The 21,464-nt window shown below is 54.5% G+C and overlaps 8 protein-coding genes and 1 non-coding gene across 9 annotated transcripts; 4 read left to right on the top strand and 5 right to left on the bottom strand.

The window, feature by feature from the left end:
• Positions 1–307: 307 nt before the first annotated feature.
• Positions 308–2,644, bottom strand: ColSpa_02215 (nucleoporin NSP1; the record flags this gene model as incomplete). Its single annotated transcript, XM_049268427.1, has 2 exons — positions 308–496; positions 554–2,644. 2 exons carry the CDS (start codon positions 2,642–2,644, stop codon positions 308–310), a joined length of 2,280 nt encoding a protein of 759 aa, XP_049124384.1.
• A 773-nt stretch (positions 2,645–3,417) lies between these two features.
• Positions 3,418–5,045, top strand: ColSpa_02214 (uncharacterized protein; the record flags this gene model as incomplete). Its single annotated transcript, XM_049268426.1, is given in 4 exon segments — positions 3,418–3,487; positions 3,555–3,935; positions 3,947–4,293; positions 4,350–5,045. The coding sequence occupies 4 exon segments, from the start codon at positions 3,418–3,420 to the stop codon at positions 5,043–5,045; spliced, it is 1,494 nt and encodes a 497-aa protein (XP_049124383.1).
• Positions 5,046–5,374: 329 nt separating this feature from the next.
• On the bottom strand, positions 5,375–7,030 carry ColSpa_02213 (eukaryotic translation initiation factor 2 subunit gamma; the record flags this gene model as incomplete). Its single annotated transcript, XM_049268425.1, has 3 exons — positions 5,375–5,405; positions 5,461–6,447; positions 6,513–7,030. The coding sequence occupies 3 exons, from the start codon at positions 7,028–7,030 to the stop codon at positions 5,375–5,377; spliced, it is 1,536 nt and encodes a 511-aa protein (XP_049124382.1).
• Positions 7,031–10,261: 3,231 nt separating this feature from the next.
• ColSpa_02212 (uncharacterized protein) lies at positions 10,262–11,923 on the top strand (the record flags this gene model as incomplete). The annotated part of the gene is made up of 4 exons (XM_049268424.1): positions 10,262–10,274; positions 10,332–10,741; positions 10,791–10,983; positions 11,037–11,923. 4 exons carry the CDS (start codon positions 10,262–10,264, stop codon positions 11,921–11,923), a joined length of 1,503 nt encoding a protein of 500 aa, XP_049124381.1.
• Positions 11,924–12,477: 554 nt separating this feature from the next.
• Positions 12,478–12,556, top strand: ColSpa_tRNA_066. The gene has a single exon. It is a non-coding gene; the product is annotated as a tRNA-Lys (tRNA).
• Positions 12,557–13,909: 1,353 nt separating this feature from the next.
• On the bottom strand, positions 13,910–15,690 carry ColSpa_02211 (T-complex protein 1 subunit epsilon; the record flags this gene model as incomplete). Its single annotated transcript, XM_049268423.1, has 4 exons — positions 13,910–14,734; positions 14,802–15,457; positions 15,514–15,565; positions 15,634–15,690. 4 exons carry the CDS (start codon positions 15,688–15,690, stop codon positions 13,910–13,912), a joined length of 1,590 nt encoding a protein of 529 aa, XP_049124380.1.
• Positions 15,691–15,728: 38 nt separating this feature from the next.
• Positions 15,729–17,651, top strand: ColSpa_02210 (26S proteasome regulatory subunit 7; the record flags this gene model as incomplete). The annotated part of the gene is made up of 4 exons (XM_049268422.1): positions 15,729–15,761; positions 16,233–16,324; positions 16,380–16,494; positions 16,542–17,651. The coding sequence occupies 4 exons, from the start codon at positions 15,729–15,731 to the stop codon at positions 17,649–17,651; spliced, it is 1,350 nt and encodes a 449-aa protein (XP_049124379.1).
• A 598-nt stretch (positions 17,652–18,249) lies between these two features.
• On the bottom strand, positions 18,250–19,218 carry ColSpa_02209 (uncharacterized protein; the record flags this gene model as incomplete). Its single annotated transcript, XM_049268421.1, has 1 exon — positions 18,250–19,218. One exon carries the CDS (start codon positions 19,216–19,218, stop codon positions 18,250–18,252), a length of 969 nt encoding a protein of 322 aa, XP_049124378.1.
• Positions 19,219–20,553: 1,335 nt separating this feature from the next.
• On the bottom strand, positions 20,554–21,250 carry ColSpa_02208 (cytochrome c1, heme protein, mitochondrial; the record flags this gene model as incomplete). The annotated part of the gene is made up of 2 exons (XM_049268420.1): positions 20,554–21,169; positions 21,201–21,250. The coding sequence occupies 2 exons, from the start codon at positions 21,248–21,250 to the stop codon at positions 20,554–20,556; spliced, it is 666 nt and encodes a 221-aa protein (XP_049124377.1).
• Between the last annotated feature and the right edge of the window lie 214 nt (positions 21,251–21,464).

Here is a 21,464-nt window from a genome sequence, read left to right as displayed (position 1 = left end):
CATATAGCAGATCGTGTACAACGCGAGCACAATTTCAAAGAAAATTCAAAGCTGTCTTGTCAACCAACACCTGGTATTCACCCCACAATCTAGCCTATTGTACATGTGCGTATGATGATGAAACGCACGCTGTGGCACTTAAACCATCCCGCTCAATGCGAAACGACCTTTTAGTCTTGCTTGAGCGATTAATGACTCCAGTTTTCCCGAGTCTTTCATGTCAATTCCCCAGTCTCAACTCTCTTTTCTCTCGTGATTGCTACCGAAATAAAACCCAGCATACCCAAAGCCAGTCTCCAAAACCCCTTCATCGCCGGCCCATGTAAGATCGGTAAAAGCTCTCCGCTGCATCCGTCTCCGGCGCTCCGTACTGGCTGCCAAGGTTGTTGTTCGCCTTCTGTGCAGCAGACACCTTGGCCTGCAGGGACGCAGCGTTGGTGTCGATCCACTGGAGTTGCGATAGGTGGCCGTTGAGAACGCGGACGATCTGGCTCAACTGCGACTGCGTTAGAAAGATGACTATGTGCAAGCTGTGGAGACAACGGTGACTTACGGGATCCTCGGGCTTGGTACCCTTGCTCAGTGTGCCGGAGATGTCGTTAATCTCCTTGACCATCTTGGACAGGTCTCTGCTCTTCTCGTCAAGGTTCTGTGTCAACTTCTCAGCGAGTTTGTACGTGCGCTCGCGCTCCTGGTCGGGCCCGGCTAGAGTCTCGCCCTGTCCCATCTGGCGGGAGAACATCTCCTTAACGTCAGACTCGTAACGGTTGAGCCAGTCCTCAAGCTCGTCCTGCTGGCTCTCTACCGCCTGGAGCTGACGCTCAATCTCGTGGCTGGCCTTCTCGGCCTCAAAGGTGTTGAGGTAGAGCTTCTGGATCTTCTCGCCATTGTCCACCAGGCCCAAATCCCAGTCAGCGACTTGGTTGGCGTAGTGTTTAAAGTCCTTCTGATACTTAGACAAGTCTGAGGCCCACCGGGTGATGATGTCGTCCATCGACTTGTTCTTCAACCGAGGGAGCTGTGAAGTAGGGCCGGTTGTAGAGGCAGCCAGGGTATTTGAGTTGCCAGTCGCGGCGGATGTGGTAGTGGGTGCAGTACCATTCTGAGTTGATGTTCCGGCAGCGGGCGTCGACGGCTTGGCGCCGAAGAGACCACCAGCAGATGCAGTAGTACTGGGTGCGGTTGTTGATGTAGTGGTAGTAGAAGTAGTCGCCGGCGCAGTCGACGTAGTGGTAGATGCCGGCTGAGAGGTGCTCGCCGCCGGAGCTCCTCCGAAAAGTCCACCGCTCGCAGGCTTGCTGGCAGGAGTCGCGGAAGCCTGGCCACCAAACAGCGAAGAAGGGGCCGCGGTAGCAGCGGGGGTGGCAGATGTAGTAGCAGCAGGCTTTCCAAAGAGGCCCCCTGCACTAGAGCCAGCTTGTGTTGTCGCCGCAGCTGGGGTGGAGGATGTGTTGCCGCCGAATAAGCCACCGGCAGACGACGCAGCCGGTGTCGAAGTAGTAGGTGTACCAGGCTTGGCAGCACCGAAAAGCGATGAGGCACCAGCTGCGGGAGCTGCGGCGGTCGTTGAAGCGGGCTGAGCTGAAGTAGTAGTGGCAGCAGCTTGGCCACCAAAGAGGCCACCAGCGCTGGGAGCTGCGGTTGTAGCCGGCTTCTGGCCTCCAAAGAGACCGCCGCTGGCGGCAGGTTGCTGCTGCTCCTGACCGAAGAGAGAACCCCCACTGGCCGGTTGAGCTGTGGAGGCAGCCTTAGACTGGCCAGCACCACCGAAGAGACCGCCTGCGCTACTGCTCTCCGCCGGCTTGGCTGCCGCAGCACCGAAGGGAGACGGGGCTGCGGAACCGGATGCTGCGGCACCACCGAAAAGCCCGCCTGCGGCAGGCTTGCTTGCGCCAGCCGGGGGAGCTCCAGCCGGTGTTGTCGATCCTCCGAGCGAGAACATAGGCTTTGCGGGTGTAGCCTGAGTTGCGGGAGTAGTAGTAGCAGGTGTGCTTGATACAGGCTTGTTCAAACCACCGAACATACCCCCACTAGAAGCTGGAGCAGGAGTTGATGAGGCGCTCGACGCAGTATTCTGGCCGAAAAGGCCTCCAGACGGGGTAGAACTTCCAGTGTTTCCGCCGCCGAAAAGATTCGATGCCGGCTTCGCCGCAGCGTTTCCTCCTCCAAATAGCCCTCCGGAGGATGCAGCAGGAGTACCGCTCGAAGCGCCGCCGCCACCGAAGAGACCTCCTGAGGCGGGTGCAGATGTGCTGGGCGTAGACGAGCCGGCGTTTTGGCCGAAAAGACCACCAGAAGCAGCCGGAGTCGATGATGCGCCAGCGGCAGGCTTGGCCCCGAAGAGACCACCTCCAGTCGAAGCAGGTGTTCCCGTAGAAGCGGCTGGGGAGGCGCCGCCAAAGAGTCCGCCTGCTGGCTTCTGACCAGCGTTCTGTCCAAACAAACCTCCGCCCGAGGCTGGCGTGCCACTGCTTGATCCAGCAGCGGGAGTGTTGCTACCTCCTAGGTTGCCGAAAGAAAAGCTGGGAGTGCCGCTGGAGGCAGCGCCACCAAAGAGACCTCCAGATGCCGGCGCAGAAGTCGCAGGGGTCGAGCCACTGTTCGACGTCGGCGTAGCGTTCGTGTTTCCGAAGCTGAAGGACATTGTGTCGAAGTCTTGCGAATCGATCGGGATGTGTCGAGCGGGTGCTTGACAGTGTCTTGGAAGCTACCTATGAGCAACAGGAAGCTTGTGTCTGAGAGATCGTGGGCTGTGCAATTCAGCTTCGTCGCATTGAGGTGCGAATCGACCCCTAAAGTGTTGCTCGTCGTCAATTCCAATCGATTAGGTGCTATCGATATGCGCGGGCTTATTGCGTCGAAGGGGCTCTTTGCTGGTTATCGTGGGAGGGGATTGTAGCTGTTGTTGATGGCTGGCAAGGCAGCTTTTTTTTGTGATGCTCCATCCAGCCTTCCAGGCCTGCCTCCACGCGACTGGCGCGCTGTGCCTGCCCAGGACCAGGGACTGATTGCCTGTCGAGTGTTAGCGCGGAGTTAGCCGGGGCCTGCCCCACGTGATGCTTGGCAGGCAGGTCTAGAAGCTGCAGAGGTTCCTGATGCCATCTTCGAGCCTGCTCGTAGTGCCCTCCTTGCCCAAGAGCCTGAAAGTGCCTTTTTCTGGGTTTCTTGTGTGCTGCCAGCCTTGCTCAAACTTCCTTCTTGCATGAGTTGTAGTGTCCCAAATATCGAATCTGGGGATTTTGTTCTTGCTATTCGGCCCACACAATTACGTATCCGCTAATCGACAGGTTCCCCCCTCCACCACCCACTCCTATTCCTTCCCACCATCGATAACCTTGGAACTCACAAGCTGCTTCGCCTGCTCGTAACACCAAGAAACGTTATCCTACAGCTCTCAATTGAATCTGCACCGGAATCATGACTGATGATGAGGCCCTCTCACCGCCCAAACGGTCTGGAACTAGCGATCCTGGCGCCCACGACCTAGGTAATGATAACCCCCCCCTGTCGTCTTCCTAGATGATACATTTAGCCATTTGTCTGACAATTTGTAGCCAGCGCTTCCGACTCTGAAGATCACTTTTCCGATGCGCAATCTGCTCTCCTCAGCCCCGGAACGTCGCCAATTCCCAAGACTCGTGTAGAGAAAGTCGACGACGAACCGTCATATGGCGAGGTCCCTGGAACGGAGGCCTACCGCCTGAGGGAGGGGGATGCTGAACCGGATGAGATTGCTATCCAGGAGAAGAAGAGCGGTGCGTCGTCGTCTGAGGACGGTGTACCCAGGTCGCCCGTCATCCCCAAGACCGTCGTTGAAGAGGCTCCTGGCTCGTCAGGGCCGCACTCAGAGGAGTTCCTAGAGAAACGCAAGGCAGATGCCCCAGCCGACTTGGTTGTGAAGCCGGAAGGCAAGACTGAGGACGGTGGCAGTTCCGGTACGATGTAGAGATCCCTGAAATTCAAAGAACATTCGTCGTTGACCTGGCGTCATTCGTAGATCTTCCTCCTGTATCACCTGCGCTCTCAGCCCCGGGTTCGCCTCGCATGAAACGGAGACCATCCAAGACTGCCTTGTCGTCTAACCCATCCAGTGCAAGCCTCGCACCACCACCTGACGCGCAAGACGACGAGGGCGACGACGACGATTTTGGTGACGATTTTGACGACTTTGAAGAGGGTGCCGAGGCCGATGGTGACTTTGACGACTTTGAAGACGGCTTTCAAGAACCAGAATTTGAAGCTCCCGCACCAGCGCCGGCGCCGAGCTTGCCACAAGTACCATCGTTACCATTCGTGAGTATCTCTGCCTGCAGCACACTACTCAAAGAGACTGACACGTTTACTACCAGGATATACCCGATTTCGATGGCTTAGATGGTGAAGACGTTCTGCAAGCTGTTGATCCATACCTCAACACCCTATTCCCACCAGAAGACTTAGACGTGTCCTCTCCTCCACCAATAACCAAAGAAAATCCTATCTTCCTCACACCGCGCAGCGCGTCTCTGTGGTCACAACTTGTAGCACCTCCACCGCTAGCACCGCCAGATTGGATCCGCTCCCGTATCCGTCGCCTGTTCCTGGTCTCTCTGGGCGTGCCGGTCGATCTAGACGAGATCCTCCCGGCCTCAAAGCAGAAAAAACTTGTGCTACCGTCACTACAAGTCACAATGTCCGGCTCTCCACGGACATCCTCAGATTCCCGCTCCGTATCACGGGTGCGACAGTCCGAGGCCAACGCCTCATCGACGTCAGTCGACTCGAAAGGGAAACCGTCAGCATCCAAGAAGAAGGGCCAGCCGCCAGTACCGGACCTGGACCTCGTGTCGGCTAAGCAGCTCTGCACGACCACCGACGAGGCCCTGAACGGTATGACGGACGACGAGCTCAGGGCACATGTCGAGAAGCTCAAGGCAATGGAGGGCACGGCTAGGGAGGTGCTGGAGTACTGGACCAAGAAGACGGACGAAAAGATAGGCGACAGAGAAGCCTTCGAGGGCGTAATAGAAAACCTGGTCAAGCACGCGCGCAAGGTCAGGAAATAATGAATAGAAAGAAGGGCTCATTCATCGTCCAGGCCTATCTACCAGCATACACCCGTCTAGCTTTCCTTGTATGTTTTTCCTGTGAAACCCGTGACACACTCCCGCCCAAACGGACCTCGAAATCTCGCGAATTCCCAGTCTTCTTCTGGCCATTTGATTCTACGCGGTGGTGGTCGTGTCATTTGCATTCATTACCCGCCTGGTACTCAAAGAATGCCAGCCCTCCTGCTCCCCACTCGCCTCTACCAGGCTGATTCTTTTTAGACTCCTGTGATGCTGAAGAATGGGCTTTTTGGGACTTGTTTTTGGTTTGGTTGACGAATGTCGGTTTAGGAAGAGCTGGGCTCAAGGGTGACACCACTGCAATGGGTTAGCTATTGGAGGCGGTTATGTGGTCAAGGAAAGGGAAACTTACGCAGCGATGGTGGCCCAACCAATCAGACGCCAATGCTTCTCGATACGACGGGACAGAGCAACCTTCTCGCCAATGTTTGTGCAAGCGGGGGAGGTGAGGACAAGCTTGGCGGCATCGTTCTTGATGGCGGCAACCTTGGCGCCAGTAGACGTAGAACCAATGTTGACCATGATGACCTCGTTCTTGGTGAGCTTGGCAACCTTGGCCTGCTTGCCGTCGGCGGTTCTGACACCAAGAAGACGACGCAGGAGGTAGAAGTTGACCTCGATCTCACTGTAGATCTCGGGCAGGCGGCCCTTGAGACCCAGGACGAAACCGACGAGACGGTCGGCTCTGCAGAGGGTAGGGTCGATACGAGTACCGACACCAATGAGACCACCAGGGACGGCGTACTTGAGGTCGTTGAACTCGGAGTTGAGGGAGACGATTCTGCTGAAGATGGGCGTGCACTTAAGGGCGCCCTTGTCGTCTCTCGTGACGATACCGGGACGGATCTCGATCTCGTCGCCGAGCTTCAGGACACCGTGCAGAATGGAACCACCAGCAACACCACCCTTGAGGTCATCAATCTCAGCACCAGGCTTGTTGACATCAAAGGATCGAATGACGATCATGTGGGGGTCCTGGGTGAAGTCACGAGGAGGGACGGGAATGGTGTTGACGATAGCCTCGTTGACGGCATCGATGTTGAACTTCAGCTGGGCGGAAATGGGGATGACGGGAGACTTTCCGGCAACGGTACCTCTGATGAACTTCAGGATGGACTGGTAGTGTTGCTGGGCAGCCTCCTCGCGCATGAGATCTACCTTGTTCTGCAGGATAATGATCTTGTCCAGCTTCATAATCTCAATGGCAGCCAAGTGCTCAGAGGTCTGGGGCTGGGGGCAGGTTTCGTTGCCGGCAATGAGCAGCAGGGCGGCGTCCATGACGGCGGCACCTGACAACATGGTACTCATGAGAATGTCGTGACCGGGGCAGTCGACGAAGCTAAGTGTGGAGATATTAGCCACCTTGCATCCATGATTCCGGGGTAAGCTCTCAAAACTACTCACGAGACATGGCGCAATAATCTGTAGGTACCACTGCAGCCCTCGCGCTCGCAGGGGGGGTCAACCTCCTTCTCACTCTTGTAACTCCTGAAGCATCCCGGCCGAGGGCACTCGGAATTGTCGCACTGGTAGATCTTGGCGTTGGCGTAACCAAGCTTGATGGTGATGTTACGGATCAGCTCGTTCTTGAAGCGAACGGTCTGGACGCCAGAAATGGCCTTGACGACGGTAGACTTTCCGTGAGCGACATGGCCGATGGTACCGATGTTGATTGTTGCTTGGCGAGCGATAATCTCCGGGGTGAGGGGGGTGAGGGTCTTGACGTCGAGGTCTTTGGGGTCGGTTTGCGGGGGCAGAGTAGGACGCTGGACTGTGTTGTCGGCGGTGACGGGGTTCGACGACTTCTTCAGGGCCGGCTTGAGGGTCTTCTCCTCGTTGAGCTCGGTCTGCTCCTCCACGGACTCGCCAGAGTCAGACTCGGAGTCGATGTCGTCGTACTTGTTGTCGCCGTTGGCAGACATTGTCGCGAACAGTTGGCGGGGTAGTTCGTCTACGGGGGGGATTCCGACCGGTCTGAGGCGTCAAATTTTGCAAATTTGTATCGCCTGGTGGTTCAAGGATGCCTGGTTGTGTTCGACGGTACCGGAGAGGAGGATGGGGCCTCAGTTCGTGGACTTCGTGACGTCGAGCTTGATCGGTCGAAATATTTTGCCTCGCTGGAGCCTCAAGTCGAATTCTGGAATTCTGTGCAGTCAAGTGTGAGTCGACGAGTTGACGCTAACCCTTTCGGGTCTGATAAGCTGATAAGTGCCCCGCCGGGCCTTTGTCGGCTAAACCTAAGCCCAGCGGTGAATGCTCAGAAGAGGCGTCGTGAATGGTAGCTTCTTTCACGCATTCCTGTGGCTATTTGGGTTAGAAACATATAACCGTTGGCTGTCTCAACGGCTATGGCGACAACATCGTCCGAGTCGTCATCCTTAAACTTGTTGGCGTGGTTATTCAAAGCTTCGTAGAAATTCTCTCGAGCTATTCCACATCATGTGTCCATCCGTATATACGTAATAATAAAAGGCACTTCGAGTAAAACTGCAAGCGCTAACTGACACCTTGGAAATATTCAAGATTTACTGGCTCTTCTCGGTTCGCATTTAATTAACAGGCTTGTAGTCTACCGGTTCTTCGAGTACCAAAACATCCACTGGTAAGAGGCCACCGGCCCAAACGGCCGTTAAAAAGAGATGTCTTGGAGAATTGGTTTCCGGTCGAGATAGTCAACACAGAAAATGGGATTGCGACTCATAAATGTTGAACCTTTCAATCAAAGAGACGAATCGTGCAAAAGCAGAGCATCATCCACCCTGACCAAATCACATCTTCGACGTAAATAATAGCACTAGTGCCCGAACATCGGCTCCGACTTTGCGGCACCAACCTTGCACCATAAACCTGCGCGGACTTGGAGAAATCCTTCTCGATGCATTCCATATTGTGCATCTGGAGTGGCATCATCAACTCCGCTATAGGATTGCGGAAAGGCACCAAATGGCTGACTGTTCGTCTTGTCTTACACCGACACCGAACTTGGGTAAAAATAGGCCAGTGCAACCCACCTTTACCGGATCACCTGTATGATTGGTACATTTTGATAAAAATAGGCTGGCAAATGCGGGCTAAACTTGCTGGGAGAAGAAGGGCTAAATAAGAAGCACAGATGACAGATTTGGTCACTTCAACCAGCTTGACAAGAGGGGAAACGGCGGGACACGGGCCAGGCCTTCCTTTGGAGTACCCTCCAAGCTCAAGCTCACACCATCCAGCTGCGCTACAGGGTCGATCGCTGATGGCTAACGGCTGACAGTGTGGTCGATCTCTCGAAATGCAATCTCGCGAGGGGATTTGAATCGATATTTCTCTACTTTGGCGGCGCATGCCATATTATCCGTGCTCGATCTTGTCGCACAACAAGGCTTGGTGTGCCCTCGTCCTCTTCGCGTCGCCGTCATCACCTCGGTCAGGTCTACGGATCCACGGATTGCATCTGCAATTCCCGGTCACCCAACTTTGCCATGGCCAACGTGAGATTTTGGGGCCGGCGACAGCCGGGGGGGGCGCAAATGCTGCTGCTACACATATACCACGAAAGGCACATCTTTGCCGACTGGCCTGCGCACACCATCATTCAACAGATGACTATTCACCTGGTGTCATGGGGAGCAACCAACCAGGAACGTCCAGGGACCCGCAAGGAACTAACATACCTAGCTCCCGTTGTCCTTGACTATGCCTGACCATCACAGCTCGAGGTACAATTCAGGCTAGGGAAATAGGAACAGAAAGACTCGGGCGACTCGAGGAGGAGTCCAGAAGCACACCATACAAAAAAAAAGGCCGCGCCATGCCATCCGGCTGCAACCATTATGTTGCCGTTCCCCCATTCATCCAACTTCTGCTTACCGCCCCGTCTGCATGTGGCTGGCCGTCCATCACGCACTTTTGCTCTCTAATTGGTTGCAGCTCTCTGCGCCAAAGTGCAAGTATGTGGCATTCGGACGCGCCTGCAGCCCTTGGGCCTATCACATCTGCAGCAGCCTGACAGGGGAGGCGGGCGGCAACAAGGATTCGACATGTCGGTTTGGACGAGTTGGCGCCGGACGGTGGTTTAATCAGGAGCAAGGGTTCCGCAAGCCTCTCCTCTTTCCGTCTTCCGTCCAACCACCATCCATTGTCATCCCGTTGCTATTCGATCTGCCTCCTCCCAATTTGATTAACCATGTCCAATCACTGGCCTTACGTGCATCGTCGAACCATGCAGATGCAACGACAATTGCCGCCAAGCTCCAGTAAGCTTTGTCGAGGCGAGGAGAGGTCGGTTCAGAGAGTCTTCCACACCTAAGTTAGACAGACCGGTTACCGTGCGAGCTTGGAAGGTGTGCAAGTGTGCATGCTTCCTCCTCCGCCTCTCTCTTTCCCCTCTCTAGGATGCCTATTTGGGGTTGCTTTCAATATTCTATATTAGTCGCTTGTTGAGAAATGCGCGCAACTCTTGGCCTCACAAATCGGTTGTTCACAGTATCATTGCCTCCTCTCTCGGCTTCCGCTTCTGCTCTCGAAAACTGCATGTTGCTCCTTGTTTCTGTGTCTCGGATGATCTCCTGATAGATCCGGTAACCGCCGTATAATTCAAGAAATTACTGCAACAGAGACTCCGCTCGGATCACTGTCCGCCAGCCAGGACGAGGCGGCACTCGAGGACGTCTCTTGAACCATCGAGCCAACCAAAGCCCGGCGCCACCCCGTCCACTCTCGTGGGCGTCTATTTTCATCACGACCGAATCGCCGGCCTGGAACTCGGCCTCTCACCTATCACAGCCCTGCTCAACTCGCGCCATCCTACCCTCCCACGCTACATGTAGGAATCCCCCGTGCCGCTTCGTCCCACTTACACCTTGCTGATCTACCCCATGCAGTGGAAGGGCCTTTGCCTTGGGTCCTGATCAGGAGCGGCGCCAATTCAAAACTACCAGCTCCCCCGAGTGACCGATCTGTTGGACCTCTATTCTCCCTTCCGACAGCTGGTCTCTCCGAATCTGATTCCGTTCGTGCTTCATTCTTGCATTGATCACCAAATCTGTTGCATGTTCCGAATCGGTCTTCCTTTCAACGACCCGAAGTCTGAGGCCGCTTTCCCTATATACCAGACACACATCTCTTCTTCTCTTTCGTCTTTCGGGACACAGTCACATAGCGCAGCCATGTCTCCGCAAGGTGGGACTTTGCCCAAATACCATGTTCGTCTGCACTGTGAACTAACACCATTGCTAGAAGACAAGAGGCGGCCTGCCGCCCTCAACCTCGCCCCTGCTCGATCAGCATCCACAGATTCGTCGTCCTCCGAGTCATCACTGAAGCCCCCTCGCACTCCTCGCTTTGCGGAAGCCACATCAGTTCACTCACCTGTGGAGGGTACTCGATCACCCTTCGCCGACCCCATCAGATCCGAAGTGCCTCAGTCTCAGCCTGGGGATATCGGGTTTGGATACATCAACAACAGCAGCAGCAACCGCGAGTCCGTCGCTGTGCCTATGACTCCGAGATCACCACTCAAGAGCGCCATGAGGGTGCCCGGGACCCCGGCGAGGAAGATCGAGAACCCGCTCAGCCCAACCTTCCGAGAGGAGGATATTTTGGAGAAGCGCGAGGAGGCAACTGACAAGGAACAAGCACGCGACCTGGTATGTGACACACTGCTTGTTGAGAAATGTATCGCTAACACCTATACAGAAAATCAAGACCCGCGTCCGCATGGCCAAGTTCGCCCTTCGTGGCGTCAGCTTCAGCTGTAGTTTGATCATCATTACCATGCTCGCAGCTTCTTTCCAGATTTTCAACGCTACCAAGCGCCTGCCTGCTCAAAGCGGTCTCCCGGCATGGGCAGAAGGCACTGCCATCTGGCCCCAGGTTCTGGTTATTACTAGTAAGTACCTACACCACTTTCAGAATCCGCGTCCAATCTCTCACAACGCATAGTGTCTTCCATCTCTCTTCTCGTTTGTATCGCTGTCATTCTCTCCTACTGCCGCGGCGGTCATCATCGTGCTGAGAAAGTTGCCACCTACTACACCCTCTTCGCTATCGGCTGCTTTATTCTTTCCATGGTGATGTGGGCTGTCGCCGCCGGTATCTTCCAGTCAAGCCGAAGCAATGGCGGCGGCAAGGACATGTGGGGTTGGTCTTGTAAGGAAAATAAGCGCGCCGAGGTCTTTGGCGACAAGGTCGACTACGCCCTCATCTGCCGACTTCAGAACTGGGCTCTTATCTGCATGGTTATTGAAATCGTCATCGATGTCATTTGCGTCCTGCTCTACAGCATCATTTTCTACCGATACTACACCAAGCGCCGCCTTCACAAGTCCATGGACATGCGCGACCGTGCCCGTTCCGATCTCTACCTGGCTCAGCTCCGGACCCAATCGGCTCCGAACACTCCCGGCCTTAAGTCGCCCGGCCTGTACTCTCAGTATGCCCTGTCCCCTCGCCACCCCGACAAGACCTTCGACAACCTATCCCGTATCGAGGAGGCCTCCCCCTTCACCCCCGGAACCCGTTTCGTCGAGCCCGAGTCCAGCTTCAACAAGCCCAAGCCCACCTTCCAGCTACAAGCTCCTCCGGCCAAGGCACGCTCGGCGACTAAGCCCGGCCAGGGCTCCTTCACGCCCACTTCGCCAGAGGGTCCCGCTCCGTCATTCCCTTTCCAGCAACAACCTCAGGCACAGCCGCAAGAGCAGTCCCAGCACCATGCGCCAATGGCTGCCGACGAGCCGGTCTACGACGCTGTGCCGATTCCCGGGGCCTACGCTGATGCGCCGGTAAAGAGTCCGCCGCCACATCAGTACTCCTTTGGCCAAGCGAGATGAAGAAGAAAAAATGAGACGATTGATATGATGACTATGGAAGTGGTTGGTGGCTGCAGTTTGGAAACGTACGCGATGTGTTCTTGAAAAGAAACCCATTTTACCATTTTTCTTTGTATTCAGCTGAGCTGGCTTTTTTTACCCCCTTTCTTGATCTCTTGATCGAATCGATGAAATCGATATATATACCATTCTGGCGTTGGGAAAGGAACCAAAGACAGGAAAGACCTCGGCCTCATTCTTTTATGCTGGTCAACGGGATGTGGCTTGGACATATTGGGTAGTTCATAGCAGTAATTTACCAAGCCGTGTATAACTTGAACTTGATTTCTTCACTAGCGAAGTGCCGCGGGTGATTGTCCAGAAGACTGGATCCGGATTATGCCAAGTCCGTTATGAGATCGGTCAAGTCCACAATCCCGGGATGAGGACGGAGAGCCCGGCCCCATTTTGCGGGTTTCCATGCCCTTTGATCTTTTTTTGCACGACAACCCACCCATTGTCTCTCCACCATATTGTAGCTCATCTTGAAATTTAATCATTAACCTCAATAGCCTGCCCGGCTAGCTCAATCGGTAGAGCGTGAGACTCTTAATCTCAAGGTTGTGGGTTCGACCCGTAAGCGCACTCCAGACTCGTGATGCATCACGAACATTTCAACTAACAATAACCAGCCACGTCGGGCTCAATTCCCGTCCGCGTTTGACATTCCATACTTTTTTTGTGACCCCCCCGCATTTTCCCTCTCTTTTCGTTCTTCCCCTAGGTTCGATTGTTTCAACATTTCAGAGTTTGGAATGTTGTGTGGCCGTTGTAAGCTTTTGTCTGTACAAGTAGTGTCTGTAGTTGGAACTTCTTTTCCCCGCCACTTCTAGCAGTCTTTTCAGAGTCATTAAACATTCGCACTGGATACGGTTCTGTTCCAGAACTCTATACCACTATACCCGGGGACTTGGGTAATATACTCGTGGATAATCGTGTATGCTATATATAGCCAAGTAATGTGTTAACATTAATCGATCGTCGTATGTGGGAGGGAAACTAGAGTCTACCAAGTCTTCAGCCCTATGGGTGTCAAGTTCCCGTAAGAGGATTCCGTGACTTGTGTTTCGGTGAAGCCGAGCCTATACCTGTCGTGAAGACTCGACACTTGAACCAGTTGAATGCCTGAAAGTCTGACTTCTCATATAATAGATCCTAGGTGCCAACGTCATGCGAGCACTTTGCTCCACAAGTGACAGTGGTTCCGTTCCCTGCCAGCGAAAAGGCGCCGAGCGTTCTTCATGATTCGAATAAGCTCAAGGGGTGAACCGAAAACGTGGTTCCGGACCGAATAGGAGTTATGACTTAAGGTCAGTCTCCGTCCATAAGCCAATGAGCGAGCTCAGATTGTCAGCTTTTCCTCTAGTTTCAATGTCGAAGAGGATAACCTTTCCCAAAGTGATGATAATATACATGAAACAACTCGGGACCGAGGCCGTACACGGTGCTACTACGACATGGGAAGTTGACTGCGGTAATGCAACAGCACCTTTTCCCCCATGGTTCCTTAGTTAACTCATCTTTCCCTGGCGATGAGCACTTGAGGTGAATCGTCCTGCTCTATGGCGGTTGAATAGGGGAGAAACAAGAGGCAACACTATCGAATGGCATTGGTGATTGTGTGGTCTGCAGTTGAGTTGTGGTGGACGAGGCATCATTGGCCCAAGCCGTCGAATGCAACGGGATCGCAGCATTGCCTGTCACCTATATCTTGAACACAAATTGTCACAGACGACCGGGAACCATTTGGGACCAAGGCTGAGGTGTCATCAAGGTATCTTGTTGTGATCAATTGCTCTCTCAGCTTCTAATAGTTTTGACGCCTCACTTCCAGGCAGGCCCACGTCTACACCGCAATCAAGCCACGGTAGCCGTAATGTACATGATCATCAAGCCTGGATTTCCCCTTTTACTTTTGTTTTTCATTTCGTGACTCATGTCCTCCCCTTATCTTGTGAGAGCGATGTCGTCTATTCTGAGGATCATCTTCACTGTCTCAGCGGCCAACTCGATGGCGCTAGTGCTCACCAACAGAGGCTGGAGGACGTTCTCCTTGGAAATGTTGGTGTTGACGCCGCCAGACTTGATACTGACACCCGCGTTCTTCTCGCCAAGCTCGTGTCTGTGACGAAGCTCAGTCACAACCTTGATACTGTTGAGACCGGCGTTCTCAGCCAGAGTGGTAGGAATGACCTCCATAGCATCCGCGAAAGCCTTCCAGCAGATGGCCTCAGTACCAGTGAGCTCACGAGCCCGCTTGGAGAGCTGGGACGCGATCTCGATCTCGGCAGCACCACCACCAGCAATCAAAGCCTTCTTCTTAACCAAGCAGCGAACGACGCAGTGGGCGTCGTGCAAACTGCGCTCAGCCTCATCGAGAATGAGGGAGTTGGCGCCACGAACGACGACAGAGACGGTCTTGCCAGTCGCCTTGGCGCCCGTAACCTTCACCATGCGAGCTCCGTTGGACTGGATCTCCTCGACGAGGTCGGCCGAGCCGAGCTTGTCCTCCGTAAAGGAATCGATGTCTGCAATCGGCTTGCAGCCGGTGGACTTGCAGATGAACTCGATCTCGTCGCGCTCGATATCCTTAACGGCGAGAATACCAAGCTTGGCAAGGAAGTGCAGCGAAAGGTCGTTGACAGCATCGCGGAGGATGGACTTCTGGATGAGAAGGACGTTGCACTTGGCCTTCTTGATCTTCTTGACCATGTTAAGAAGGTAAAGACGCTCTTCCTTCACGATCTTATCCATCTGCCTGTAGTCGTTGACCTGAATAGTGTTTTCCATCTTGATTGGTCAGCAGCTGTGTAAAGGGGCATCTGAGGCGGGAACGTACATCGGGCTTAGGAGGGCTGAGCTGGAACTGAATCAAACCGATCCTTGCCTTCTCGATTCTCGCGGGACCGCCCGCACCCTTGAGAACGGGCTGCGTCAGGATCAAACCATCTGACAGCTCACTGTCCTCGATAGTTCCGCCAACCTTCTTGACGATTCTGATGTTCTTCAGGTCAACGTTGTCTGCCGTCTTGAGGTCAATGGTCTTGACAACAGAGTTGACAGCCATGGGGCCGAGGATGTTGGAGTATTGCGACACGATCTTCGATGAGAGGGATGTGTTGGCTGCCTGTAGCAGGGATGCTGTGTCGGTGAGAGAGATGGGTTGTGACATGCCGTGGAGAACCTCGACGGCTGCGGCAGCAGCTCTCTGGAAAGCCTCTGAGATGACGGAAGGGTGGATTCCTTTTGACAAGAGTCTGTCTGCAGCACCCAACAAGCTACCACAGATGACGACCACGGATGTTGTACCATCTCCTGCCTCCACATCCTGTGCCGCCGAGAGGTTAACCAACATCTTTGCTGTCGGGTGCATGACGGACATGCTCTTGAGCATCGTATTGCCGTCGTTGGTAATGATAGTCTCGCCCTTTCCGCTGCGAATCATCTTGTCCATGCCGCGGGGGCCCAAGGAGGTTCGAATGGCATCGGCGACGGCTAGGAGGAGGTTAGCTTCTGGTTCGAGAAGCTCGAGAGTGGTTCGAATTGCTCACCTCTGGCAGCAACAATGTTGGAAGAGCGAACGGCGACAGGCTTCTCCTTATCCTATACGGCTATTAGCAATAGCTCCTGAAGCTTCGCCATGGGCGGTGCAGTGCAAGCGCATGTCGTACCTTGAAGGTAGCATTTCCAGAGCCTCCCGCGGCCGGGGGTGGTGCAGTTGTGGCCATGTTGATAGTTCTGACTTGTGTTGTGCTTGGTTTTGAGGATGTCGAAGTCGGAAGAGCAGGCTGAACACAAGGTGGGAATGTATCGGTATCTTCGTAGTCCTGTCCCGCTGTCGCCTTCTTTTGCGATCGCCCACTTTCTCTCAGGTAGCAACCCCCCCAGCGGTGGGATATTTTTTAGCGGGCGCCAGGTTGTTCCTGCCCCGGTACTCTGTTTGCATTTTCCCCCAACCAGCCTAGCTCCACAGCAGCCTCGCAGTTGTGGTCCGTGCTTTAGAGCTCAAGGCAACCTGGATTACGGAACCGTCTTCCATCACCACCTCGAACCCACCTCCAGCAGCATACCTCTGTACTCATTGACGACCGACGCGACCACTTCCCCAAGATCCCACGATTCCACGTCGACACAACCCCTAACCCGAAAACACAAAAAAGAATCCGCCCTACATAAAGAACTGGCAGTAGGACTTTGAGTCCTCATCCTACATCATGGTATGGACCCTGCACGCATGGCCACCAACGGCGGGTGCTAACCCCAGCATTAGCCTTCCGCTACTGGCCAGAACTGGGAGAAATACCAAAAGACCTACGCCGACGACGAGGTTGAAGAGAAGAAGATCACACCATTGACCGATGAGTTCGTTGTCCTATCGGCCTCGGGTTGCGCGGGATTCTCGACTAACACTGCTCAGAGATATCCAAGTGCTGAAGACCTACGGCGCCGCTCCGTACGGCGCTGCCATCAAGAAGCTCGAGCAACAGATCAAGGAGAAGCAAACAAGTGTAGATGAGAAGATCGGTGTAAAGGTAGCTGTGCAGTTCCGGGTGGATGAAACTCGATCTGACTTGACTAGGAATCCGACACGGGTCTTGCCCCTCCTCACCTCTGGGACGTAGCAGCAGACCGGCAACGCATGTCGGAAGAACAGCCTCTCCAGGTTGCGCGGTGTACGAAGATTATCCCGGACGAGAAGGACGACTCCAAGAGCAAATATGTTATCAACGTCAAGCAGATCGCCAAGTTCGTCGTTCAGCTCGGAGAGAGAGTGAGCCCCACGGATATCGAGGAAGGTATGCGAGTTGGTGTCGACCGGAACAAGTACCAGATCCTCCTGCCGCTCCCGCCCAAGATCGATGCCAGCGTTACGATGATGACGGTCGAGGAGAAGCCCGATGTTACATACGGAGATGTTGGTGGATCAAAGGAGCAGGTTGAGAAGCTGCGAGAGGTCGTTGAGATGCCCCTCCTTTCGCCAGAGCGGTTCGTCAACCTCGGTATCGATCCCCCAAAGGGTGCCCTTCTGTACGGACCCCCCGGTACTGGCAAGACCCTCTGCGCTCGAGCTGTCGCCAATCGAACGGACGCCACCTTCATCAGAGTCATCGGCAGTGAACTAGTCCAGAAGTACGTCGGTGAGGGTGCCAGAATGGTGCGTGAGCTTTTCGAGATGGCGCGGACGAAGAAGGCCTGCATCATCTTCTTCGACGAAATCGACGCCATCGGCGGTGCTCGTTTCGACGACGGTGCCGGCGGAGACAATGAGGTCCAGAGAACCATGCTGGAGCTCATTACGCAGCTCGACGGTTTCGACGCCCGTGGCAACATCAAGGTCATGTTCGCCACCAACAGACCCTCTACTCTTGACCCCGCCTTGATGAGACCGGGTCGTATCGATCGTAAGATCGAGTTCTCTCTGCCCGACCTCGAGGGCCGTGCCAACATTCTGCGTATTCACGCTAAGAGCATGTCGGTCGAGCGCGACATCCGCTGGGAGCTCATCTCGCGTCTATGCCCCAACGCCACCGGTGCCGAGCTTCGCAGCGTCTGCACAGAGGCCGGCATGTTCGCCATCCGCGCCCGGAGAAAGGTGGCGACGGAGAAGGATTTCCTCAGCGCTGTTGACAAGGTCATCAAGGCCAACCTCAAGTTCAACTCGACAGCCAGCTACATGCAATACAACTAAGGGAGGAAACCCAGAGAGCGACGGAGATGGCAGGGCAACGGAGTTCGTCATGTCTTTTTAGGCTGTAAGAATAGGCAGGTTTCGGATCGGGGAAGATCTGGAAAGGCGTGATACCTTACTCCAGAGAAAGAGAAATAGACCATGCTTTCATGTGCCCATAAGAGTGGTTTGCTGCGACCTAAGTGAACAGATGTCGTGTTGATGAGCCGAAATGCATCGGTTTACTGAGAGGGCACGCAGTTGGTTTGATCTGATTTGACTGATTTGATATTGGTGGCCGTAGAATTACATTTATCTGACGAGACCTTTGAGGTCTCCCCAGCCTACTCCCCAGCCTACCTAGTGTAAGGAGCCGTGTTTCGGCATCCTTTGATCCTATGCTTGCTGATGATATCCTCCTCCCATGTGGAACAAAACCCCTTATGCTGCCTCAGCATTGCCCAAAGTTTCCCGTTACCAAATGATATGCATGCCTTCATTAGCAGCGTCGTGCGCCTCTTCAGTCTTCACGAAGGCGGATCGACTGTTTGAAAACCCCTCCTTGAACGCTGTGCTGTGAAACAAATAACTCTCCTCTCCTCCTTTATCTCATGTCTTCTCAGACAGATTCCATGCGTGACAGACAGCCCAGGCAGACGACGTCACCCTCTGCACCCTTCTCGATGCAGCAGCGGCTACAGACCATCTGTCTGTGTCCGCCGCCCGCCCAGCCGTCCTTTCGCTTCGGCTGTCCCTTCCTCTTTGACTCTTCATCTTCCCTCGATTGTCGTTGTCGGTCGTCGTCAACGTCGTCCATCTGGCATGACCGTGAGAGATTAATGCCTCCTTGCTCCGGCGCTTGCTCTACATTACCCAGGTCGCCGCCGCCACTGCTGGGGCGTCCATCCTTCTGCCAGCCCTGGCACTCTCTGATGCACACGAAGCATGAACGCAGCCCGCAGCCCTGACAGTCAGCGAAGGAGTCGAGATCTGACTTCTTGGTGGGCCGGCGGTGGCAGATATGACAGGGGCTCAGGGATGAGGGAGTCTTTGGTCTGTTGCCCACCGCGTCGGTTTGGACTGGAAGTACTGGGGAGTTGTGTTGGGACGCCGGTGGTGATTTGCTATGCCGCCGCTGTCTTTGGCTGTTGGGTTGTGTTGAAAGGCCTCCGTCCAAGCTGTCCAAATCCGCATCCTCCTCGTCGAACATGCGCTGTCGCTTAGACACGGGGAGGGGAGCTATCTTTCGGGACTCTGACTCGTGGTTCTGGCGGGAATCTTCCGTGGTGGTATTGGTAACGGCCGGGAAGCCGTATTGAAAGATCATGCGGTCATTGTTGCTGCCGGGGAAGCGAGGGAAGAAGTTTTGCTGCTGCTGCTGCTGGATCTGCTGCTGAACGGGCCTGCTTCCAAAAACGCCGTCAGCGTTCCAGTTGTTCGTCGCAGCGGCTGCCGCCGAGTGGTACTGGGCAAGCTTCTCGTACAAAGGACCTTGTATCTGCAGGTCGTTGTTGGAGTCGTTAACATCCCGTCTGCGTTTTTTGCCGGGCGCCATCAGCCGGGGATGCTCCTCGGCGACGGATGGCATCGGATACTTTGGGTATTGGTAAGGGCGAGCGGAGATCGAGAGAGGCGTGGGAGTCGTAGAGTGAGGTGGTTTGTGGTCGGAAGGAGGCAAAAGGTAAAGGCAGTGGACTGGATTCGTTATCGGCAATGTTTCGTTGATCAGAATCCTTACGTTCCTTCGTCGATAAGAGAACCTTGAGAATTGCAGAAGGAAACCGTTGAGGGTTTTCTCTTAAGCAAAAGGAAAGGAGCTCGTCGGATGACTAGTAGGGTGTAATAACAGGCGAAAGGCCTCTCCTTCGCTCACTCTCCTTGACTCCGCAGCTCTGCTTGGGGTGGTGGTGATGGTGGTGGTGTTGCTGCTTGCTAGTTGCAGGCAGGCAGTCAGCCAGTCCCGTTCAGGTGGGTAGGCTTCGCCGTGGGCTTAAGATACGGCCAAGCACGGCGCGGAGCTTTCGTGCTTAGAGGTGATTTGCCCGCCACGGGAAGTGGTGGGTACCGACCGGTAGGCTCCTTCTCCTTCTGTCAGCACACTCACATCAGCGGATTCAGCGCTTGATCCAACTGACCAGGAAGCGCGCCGGCCGCTGGAAAACCGGCCGCCTTCCTTCCTTTCCCACTCCGTCTTTCCAGGTTCAGGTTACTGCGGTACCTTACGTCGACCCACAGAATGTCGTCCTCCCACCAATTGCCACCCCTAATACTGGACCGTCGGCCAGCCTCCCCTCCTTGTACAACGGCCCAGAAATCACCAGTTGGTCATTAAGTCACGACAAATGAATAGTCAAGATATTTGCAATTGCGTATATGTTTACAGTATTTAGGATACGGTAAAGTCTGAAAGGCAAGTCAGACCCAATTTGATTCTAACGGTCCAATGAAACATGTGACGAAGATGAAAGCTTCTGCCCTTGCCTTCCTGTCTCTGCTAGTCGGTCCTGGATTCACCGAAGTACCCTTGTTGCCGGACACTTGTGCTTGCCGCTCTATTTGAGTGCATCAAGGTCATGCTCTCATTGACCCTTACCCAAACAAGGCGCCATCAGTCAGTCTCACAGTGATTCTGACTCGTCTTACAAGAGCTTTTGAGGCCCGTTGGTTAGGTTGCAAAGAGTTTGCTAGTAGTGTGCTGTCACTTTGCTCATCAAAAGGCTCGCTAAACGCGTGGAATAACAAAGAAGACTTGTCATTATCAAGGAGTCAGGTATTGAAAAAGGACCATCTGATTTACACTCTATCGCTCCCCAGTTTGCTCCCAACGATGAATCTCGTCTCTGCCGCCTCCACCAACAAAGGAGCTGTTTTAGAGAGCCTAGTATAACATACACAGAGACAACCGAATTGTTGCCATGATGACTTAGTGGCGAACCTTGGTGTCCTTGGGAGGGTCGTAGGCGATCTTTCTCGACTTGAGCCAGGCCCACTTGTACTTCTTGACCCAGACGCTGAGGGCCCAGAGGGAGGCCGAGACGACGAGAACCTTCATACCCATGCGCTTGCGGTCGTCCATCTCGGGCTCAGCGGCCCAGTTGAGGAACTCGACAACGTCCTTGGCCATTTGAGAGGTCGAGGCGGGGGTGCCGTCCTCGTACTCGACGAGGTCATCGTAGAGGACACGGGCCATGGCGATACCGGTACCAGGGAAGTAGGGGTTGAAGTTCATGCCGGGGGCGACGACGGCGCCAGCGGGAGGCTCCTCGGGGTAACCAGTCAACAAGCTGAAGATGTAGTTGCAGCCGCCGTGGCGGGCCTTGATGATCAAGCTCAGATCGGGAGGGAGGGCACCGTTGTTGGCGAAGCGGGCAGCCTCCTCGTTCTTGTAGGGGTCGGGGATGTAGTCGGAAAGCTTGCCGGGGCGCATCTCGATATCGCCCTGCTCGTTGGGCTCACCGGGGTACTCGTTCTCCTCGGCCATGGCCTTGGCCTCGTCGACGGTCAAGATGGTACCGACGAGAGTTCGGTAGGGGACACGGCTGAGGGAGTGGCAAGAAGCGCAGACCTCACGGTAGACCTGGAAACCACGGCGGAGACTGCAGTTTGAATGTAAGCGTCATATCGACCAGGTGGCCAAAAAATAAAGTGTTTCCTTACGCCTGGTGATCGAAAGTCTTGAACCACTGCTCGTGAACCCAAGGGTAGCTGGTAGGGTGCAGACTGGAGATGATAGTTTAGCTGAATGTTCTTTCGTTGTTGGTTGCACGGCGTCGTTCGCGGATTATGCCTCAATCCAAGGGATTCCGGCATTCGAATAACTAATCCGTAGCAACC

Source organism: Colletotrichum spaethianum (assembly GCF_022836535.1).
Source record: "Colletotrichum spaethianum MAFF 239500 DNA, contig04, whole genome shotgun sequence".
NCBI lineage: Eukaryota > Fungi > Ascomycota > Sordariomycetes > Glomerellales > Glomerellaceae > Colletotrichum > Colletotrichum spaethianum.
The sequence above is the reverse complement of the archived record's forward strand: the minus strand, read 5'-3'. Positions and strand labels throughout refer to the sequence as shown.